This window comes from Elephantulus edwardii, unplaced genomic scaffold, assembly GCF_000299155.1.
Source record: "Elephantulus edwardii isolate Elephantulus edwardi_28Jun2011 unplaced genomic scaffold, EleEdw1.0 scaffold00172, whole genome shotgun sequence".
Lineage (NCBI taxonomy): Eukaryota > Metazoa > Chordata > Mammalia > Macroscelidea > Macroscelididae > Elephantulus > Elephantulus edwardii.
In genome coordinates, this window is record NW_006399922.1 from 1,897,582 (window position 1) to 1,905,968 (window position 8,387).

Sequence of the window (8,387 nt, forward strand, 5' to 3'; positions counted from 1 at the left end):
AAAAAATATGCATATTTAAGGTGGACTGTGGACTGGGGGGCATTGTATAACAGTGAAAGAATTTTATTTTTCTTCAGAGAAAAAAATGAACTTGGTGGAGGGGTGAGTTGGGAGGAAAATGTGAGACAATGAATGAATGGAGAAAATAATTAAATGGAAAGAATATGCTGTAAAATATATATGTATATTGCATTAAAAAGGAGAAGTATCTTAGGAACTATTGGAGTGTTAGGTGGTGTAGATGGTTAACATACGTGGCTGCTAACAAAAAGGATGGAGAGTTAAGTTCACCAAGAGCCTCCTTGACAACAAGGCCTGATGATTTACTTCAAAAAAACTTGATCATTGAAAACCCCATGGTGTATAGTTCTAAAATGACACGTGGAGTCTCCATATATAAGGATTAGCTTGATAACGACTGGTTACAGTCTATTAACTGAACATACAGAGAGTGAAGAACTGTTGTGAGGTACTGTTGAGTCATGTGACCTTGTGAACAAGAAATCAGAATCTTGCCCTATCTTGCATTCTCTCCATTTCTCATATGCCCCAGCCCATTGTTATGGTCACTGCATCAATCCATCACTTGAAAGCCTTTTCCTCTTTCACTGACCCTCTAGCTTTCTGAATATGGTGTCTTTTCCCAAGAATTGGCCTTTGCTGGCAACATATTCAAAGTATATGAGACCAAGTTTCAGCATCCTTGCCTCTAAGGGACACCATAGTAACACTTCCACCAAAACAGATTTACTTGTTCTTTTGGCAATCCATAGAATATTCATTCAGTACTCTTCTCCAACACCGCAATCCACAGGCATTCTTCTAGCATCCTTATTCATTCTCCAGCTTTCAGATGCACAGGAAGCAAATAAAAATATCATGGCACACTTTAAACGGAAACCTTTTCACTTTGGAAAGTCCTTGACAGCAGATTTTTCTAATGCAACATATCTTTTGATTTCTTGACTGCTGCAACCATTGGTGTTGATCCTGGATCCAAGTTAAATGAGATTATTGACAACTTTGAATCTTGACTGCAAGCCCATGTTGAGGACTTTTGTTTTCTTCATCTTGAGATGTAATTAATTTTAAAGTATGTAGTCTTTGATCCCTTTAGCAATTGCTACAAGTCTTCTTCACTTCTTTCAAGCAAGCTTGTCCTCTGCATAATGTTGCATGAGGTTGTTGATGAGTTTTTCAAGACTAATGCCATATTATTCTTCATACAATTCAGCTTCCTAAATTACTTGTTCAGTATACAAACTGACCAAGTATGGAGGAAGACTTGAACTCTGATGCATATCTTTCCTGATTTTAAACCATGAGAAGAATGGGAATCCCAGAAAATTTAATCGTGCTAATGCGAAACCTATACTTGGACCAAGAGTCAGTCGTCAGAACAGAGCAGGGTAGCACTGCCTGGTTCAAAATTGGGAAGGGTGTACACCAGGGATGTGTCCTATCTCCATACCTTTTCAACCTGTATGCAGACCAGATTATCCGAGAGGCTGGGCTCTGTGAGGAGAAGTGTGGCGTCAGGATTGGTGGAAGATCTATTAACAATCTATGTTATGCAGATGACACAACCCTGCTTGCCGAAACTGAGGGGGACCTCATGCACTTGCTGCAGAGGGTCAAGGACTGCCGCCTTCAGTATGGACTGAGGCTCAATGTCAAGAAGACAAAGATTCTCCCCACTGGACCAATTGGTAGCATCAAGATGGATGATGAAGATTGAGAGTGTTCACAGCTTCAGTTTGCTTGGCTCCACGGTCATCACTCTTGGCACCAGCAGCCAGGAAATCAAAAACATATCACGATGGGAAAGTCTGCTGTTAGGGACCTCTCTAGAGTACTCAAGAGCAACGGTGTCTCTCTGGAGACTAAGGTGCGCCTGATACAGGCCATGGTCTTTGCAATCACTTGTTATGCATCAGAGAGTTGGACAATGACTAGGGAGGATAGAAGGAGAATTGATGCCTTTGAGCTGTGGTGCTGGAGAAGGGTACTGAATGTACCATGGACTGCCAGGAAAACAAACAGATTCATCCTGGAGAGGGTTAAACCAGGCTACTCCTTGGAGGCAAGGATTCTGGGGCTTCGTCTGACATACTTTGGACATGTTGTAAGGAGAGACAAGTCCTTGGAGAGGGACATCATGCTTGGTAGGGTGGAGGGACAGGGCAGGAGGGGAAGACCCTCTATGAGGTGGATTGATTCAGTGACTGGGGTAATCGGGATGGGTGTGTCAGAGGCAAGGCAGTTGGCACAGGACAGAGCAGGGTTTAGGGCTGTTGTACATAGGGTTGCTATGAGTCACAGGCGGCGCAATGGCACATAACAACAACAATAGTGTTACCTTGTTCTGTTTGCACAACAGCTTCTTGGTCGATGTTTAGGTTTTTCATGAATAGAACTAAGTGCCCTGGAATTCCCATTCTTCTCAATGAAGTTAACAATTTATTATAATCCATGCAGTCAAAATCCTATGCACAGTCAATAAAACATAAGTAAACATCTTTCTTGTATTACCTGCTTTCATCCAAGATCTGTCTAACATCAGAAATTATATCCCTTTCCCTTTCTGAATCCAACTGTTCTTTTTGGCATTTCTATCAATGCACTGCTGTTCCAGTCATTATTAAATCATCTTTAGTAAGATTTACTTGCATATCATATTAATGATATTATTGAATAATTTATTCACTTTGTAGATTGGATTTTTGGAGATGGTAATAAATATGGATCTCTTCCAGTCCAGCTATCTTCCAAATCCTTATTGAAACCCCTCAGTTAGTATTCCATCAATTCCTGGGGACTTATATTTTGTCTCTTCGTTCATTGCAACTTGAACTTCTTCCTTCAGTACTACAGGTTTGTGGTGTTAGCCTCTAAGTTGGTCTTTGTAAACAGTTAGTTGCCTGTGGTCTCCACCTACCTTAATTGCAGGCATGTGGTCTTGCAAATCTCTATGGCCTTGAAATACACTAACAGCTGTGGGATATGTGGTGCTTCCCACACAAAGCAGCAAAACTTGAAGTGCCAGAATTGTGACAGCAAGACTTGAAGGAGACTGGAGTAAGACCTGGTGAGAGCCAGATGCTGATGATAGTGGTGGAGAGACTGTGGCATTGCTGTGGAGAAACTGTGGCAACGTGTAACCTGAGGCTTCTTGCATTTGTACTAGCCACAGTTAAAGGTTTTTGCTGTTCTTGCCAGATGCTTGAAGAAGAAGCTGACTTACAACTGCTCTGAGGACAACCTTGCTGGATGATTTGGATTTGAAACTGAAACCAGAGTCTGGATTAATTGAGAAATTGTGCCTTGGAATGTAGGCTAAAACCTGGGCTTGTATTGGGATATTGCCTCCCCCACTCTCCAGTTTACTGTCCTAATAAACCCCCTTCTCACAACCACAACTGTAAGTTTGTGAGTCAACAATGAATAAACGAATCTCTTGCTGTTAATGTTGCTCTAGGGGCACCATGTGGCTGGGATACAGGCTCTTTTTCTGCTTTCTGCTTACAGTGGGGAGAGGCTATGCTATTCTTACTCCCTCTGGCTCTGTCAGAGATGCTCATGGCCCTGTTCACCTTATCCCACTTTGTCCTCTTTAGACAAGGTTTTTGATCATATTCTACTTTCTGAAATGGTTCACTGTTGACCAGTTCTTTTGGTACAGTGACTCTGTGTATTCCTTCCATCTTCTTTTGATATTTCCTGAATCATTCAAGATTCTGGTTATAAAATCCTTCAGTATTATAACTCAAGACTTCATTTTGTTTTCAACTCTTTCAGCTTGAGAATTGCTGAGCATTTTCTTCTCTCTTGGGCTTCTAACTCCAGGTCTTTGCATATTTTATTGTAATATTTACCTTTGTCTCTCAGAGGTGCTCTTTGACATTTTTTGTTCATTTACCTCACCTCAGCATTTCTTCCCATTGTTTTGACATCTTTACATTCTAGTACAAGTTTTAGAGTTTCTTATGACATCTATTTTGGTCTTTTCTTTCTTTGTAATGACTTCTTGAGTGAAGAATAGATTGGGGGTGGTGGGAAAGCAGAGTAGTACTTGTGAAGTTGTTTATATGCAGAGGAGAGAGCCTATGAGCAGGGAAAGTTACCATAAAAGGGAAGCATGGCCAAGCCTGGCTGCTGCTCCACACACTCCAAGAGGCATCACTGGCCCTGTCTGGTAAGTGTGCCCTAGGATTGTACAGCACACAGTCTTACCACTGTTGCACTGAAGATGGTCAGAATGGATTTCTAGATCTGTTCTGGGAGTCAAGCTAGTTTAAAGCATACTTTTCTAAAGACAATGCTGGGAACAGGTGGGGATTGTTGGAACACAAAGTGAGTGAGGGTAGGATGAACCAACTCAGAGCTCAGCTACTGCCTTCACATTAGGAAGAACAGCCTGGCTCAGATCTGGGTGGTCGCTGCCCCGTGGAAGGAGAGTCCTCGTGTTGCCAGATTATCTGGTTTTTCAAGGGAAAATGGACATCTGTATTTAAATATGGAATTAGAACTTCTGGCTTATTGTTCACTGTTCATGGAGCTCTGGTACCATTTAAGAAGCTGCAATGATGTAATGAGCAATATGCCAGATCACTAACCTAAAAGCTGACAGTTCAAATTCACCAACTACTCTGTAGAGGGAAAATGGGCAGTCTCTTCAAGGAAAGATTTATAACCTCAGAAATCTGATGAAAGGCTTTTTTAGTTAGAATTGATTCAGGGGCAGTTCACTGGATTTCAGTTCACTGTTGAACAAAGATACAAATCCTGATTTTAAATTTATCCATGATTAATGAATTCCCAGTACATCACCTCTGCTTCTGCCTGTCATCACTGCTTAAAACTTAGGTACTCATCAATGAAGGTGCAAATATAAAGGATTGCACAATTCGATGGGGGTAGGGGGGTTGAAGGAAATGGGAAAGATCTTTTGTGAAAAACAATGTATACAAACTTTGTAAATAAATCAGTATGAAATTTTTAGAAAGTGGGCTTGGAAGTATGTAACATGAACATTATAACAGTAGTGATATTGACTATGCCTGTGCATTCTCAGAGAGCTCTTAACCTCTTAGAAAAGGCTCTCAAAGGGAAATTAGCATTCTTAGGAGGCCATTTGTCAAAGAAAGGCATCTGTGGGGTAGGCAGTCATTAAGTGCCTCTTTCCCTGACTTTCAAAGGTCTAACAATGAGCCGTGCTCCAAATCACATATGAGGGAAGCCAGTGTTCTAAATACTTCTTAAGCTTGAATATCTTTTCTGTCCACTAGATCTTCCTGGTTCATAAATCGACTAAAATGCAGAAGAAAGTCCTCTCCCTTCGCCTGCCCTATGAATTTAGAACTCCACTCAAGGAATTTGCCATAAAGGAAAGCACATACAGTAAGTGACCATTGGATGGTTAGACTTGGTTCATGTGAGGGTCTCACCTTCTTGATCAGTGTGGATGTGGACAGAGCATGAGCTGTGTAGAATGGATGGGTCTGAGCCTCAGCACTATCTCCATCTTACTAATCAACTAGGCAGGCAGCCTGGTCCAGGAGTCTCAGTGTTCTCATCTGTTTAATGAGATAATAGTAACTTCAAGATTGTTCATAGTTCAACTAAATATGCAGCCTGTTGCATGGTTTATGGTCAATGCCTAATAGGATCTTGTTTTTCCTCCCTGCTTTCCCGTTAACTGTTACCTGGACCTGGTTCCCAGATTTGCTAATGATTGAACAATCTGGTGAACTTGGACTTTTTAAACACAGTCTAATGCCAAAGCATGTGTCTACATGTGTAGCATTGCTTCTCCTTATGTTGGTTGCTATGAATTGGAATTGGCTGTTTTGCACACAACATCTTGGCCCACAGTTGCTTTTTGTGTTCTGATAAATAGAAGTGTTAAATCTCAGGATAAAAAAAAAATAATTAAAGAAGTACTCTGATGTCCTGCTAACGTTCAAGAGAGGATCCCAGGATGCGTCTGCACACCATAGAAGTGGCTTGTCGAAGCGAGAGGGAGGACATCTGAGAGTAGAGGGAGAAATGAGTTTGGCTTAGCAAGAGCAAGGTCAAGGCCAGGATGCTCACTTGGTTCTTGGTTTCTGCCTTAGTCTCAGTTTTGGCATTTGAAGAAGATGAGATCGTTTAGATCAATATAAGCGTGGAAATGGATTATATTTGCCATGGGAATTCAAAGTAAAGTGGCCTTTCAGTATTGTTAGGAGATATTTATGGCAGAAGCAAAACCTTCCTGAATTAACCTAGATTTAACTTTAAACCTATTATTAGATTATAGATTATTACAATATTTCCCCTAATACTCTTACAAGGACACTTATAACTGAGACAAATTTCTACTAGCAAGCATACACAAGCAGTTATCAAACACCAGTATATTTGCAATCAGAAGACACATTTAAAACACACTATGTTAAAGATGTTCTTGGTATTAGGTCCCATCAAGTCAGTTCTGACACACAGCTGTCCTTTGTACTGGATGAGAGAAGGCCCAGTCGTGTGCTGTGCTCACTTCCGTGCTGTGTTTGAGCTCATTGCTGCTGCATTGTTGTCAGTCCATCTTGTGGAGAATCTTACTTTCACACTGCTTTACCAGACATGATTTCCCTCTGCAGAGAACATGTCCAGAGAATGTGAGATGAAGCCAAGCCTCATCATCCTGCTTTTTATGGAGAATTCTTAGAATTCATTTTCTATCCTCCATTGTTGCTATTGTTGTTGTTAAGTGCCATCGAGTCGCAGGCAACTCATAGCGACACTGAAGGACAGTCCTCAATGCTTGGGTGTCTTTCATCCTCTCTCCAGGTTCATAGGGTTTCCGGAAACAAGCTATTATACGATCTATTTGTTTCACAAACTTAATTAAAATGCATCAATTCTTCAGTCTTGCTCAGTCCAGCTTTCAAGTGCTTATAAGGCAGTTAAAAATACCAGGGGCAAAAAATTTTAAAATTTTAAAAATAAACAGACTAAAAATACCATGGACTTGAGTAAGGCACACCTTTCTCTTCAAAGTGACATCTTTGCTTTTCAACACCTGAAAGAGGTCTTATGTGGCCAACTTATCCAGGATGCATTATTTGGTTCCTTGATCACTGCATCCACAGACATTCATCATGAATCCTAGTAAAAGAAAATCCTTGACAACAGAGATTTCTCCATCTATCATGATGTTGCTCGTTTTCATTTTCTTCAACTTCTATTTGCACATGAACAATTGATGGTCTTGTTCTGACTGATGATTTTGAGTTTCTCCTTAGTCTCTTTCAATAGTTGAAATTTATTTTAATCCTGTATGTCCCATCTGGTGATGTCATGTAAATAGCTAACTTTTATGTTGTTTTTAAAAAGTATCTGCAATCAATATGTTGTTATTTTGTTTGTTTGTTTTTTTGTCAAGCAAAAATAGTCTTTATTCAAATTTAATGGAAACAAGGGGCACTATACTTTGCAAGACAGGGAAAAATAAAATTAAAAAAAATTCTTCTTTTCTTTTTTAATATAAAACAATATAGTCACAATACCAGAATATGGAACTCTACAGTTTATTTTCTATGGGTTACTGCAGGTATCAATTTTCCTCGACTGTGCTATTCACAACTTTGTTAAGTCCAAAAATATGAAACCAAAGTGGTAGGAAAGTTAAGACTTCGCACTTTCACTAAATGGCATACATCAAAGGGTATCAATTCAAGGGCAAAAATGGTTGAACTCGCCATACCTACCTATGACATCATTCCAGCCTTAAAGCCCTCCAGGTACTGAGCTCCCTATGGGAAAGGCCAGGCCTGAGAGGCAGGGCATTTTGGATATTCTACTGTGGGCCGTGAGTAACAGGGGGATTTTAAAGAGATTTTTTTTTTCTTTTCAGTCAAGCAGGAAGGCCTGGCGCCAGGAGGCTTTACGGAGAGGAAGCACTGAGATCTAACAATTATAGACACACCATTAGGGGAGTTAAAAATGTACAGCAGTGACGTGTGGTCTACTTCAATCACTTGTGCTCTGGCTACCAAACATGTACAAAAGACTTCTCGGGTAGTTCCAACTGTGGTAGTAGCCAGTTAGGACCTTGAATGGGACCTAGATCTAGACCGGGAGGGTGATCTAGAAGCAGACCTAGATCTAGACTTAGAGTGAGACCGGGTTTTTGAGGCCGACTTTGATCGAGAGCATGATTCTGAAGGGTTTGGTTTTGATTTGGAATTGGACCTGGACCTAGACCGGGTCTCCTGGTTGGTACTGACATCTTCACCTTCTCCTCGGCCTTCCCGCTGGCCAGACTCAGACTTGGCATGCTCTCGCTCCTTGGACACAGATCGGGACCTTGATCTGGACTGGGAGTTATCTGTGTCTTCCTTCTTCTT

The 8,387-nt window shown here is 40.9% G+C and overlaps 2 protein-coding genes across 2 annotated transcripts in view; one reads left to right on the top strand and one right to left on the bottom strand.

Annotated features, from left to right (window-relative positions):
• RIN2 (Ras and Rab interactor 2) overlaps positions 1–8,387 on the top strand; it is a 133,824-nt gene that overhangs the window by 56,706 nt on the left and 68,731 nt on the right. The window contains exon 4 of the mRNA XM_006895662.1: positions 5,289–5,400. Within this exon, the coding sequence (XP_006895724.1) occupies positions 5,289–5,400 (112 nt within the window). The remainder of the gene's footprint in view (positions 1–5,288; positions 5,401–8,387) is intronic.
• Positions 8,085–8,387, bottom strand: part of LOC102862198 (serine/arginine-rich splicing factor 4-like) — a 12,994-nt gene continuing 12,691 nt past the window's right edge. The window contains exon 3 of the mRNA XM_006895659.1: positions 8,085–8,382. Within this exon, the coding sequence (XP_006895721.1) occupies positions 8,085–8,382 (298 nt within the window). The remainder of the gene's footprint in view (positions 8,383–8,387) is intronic.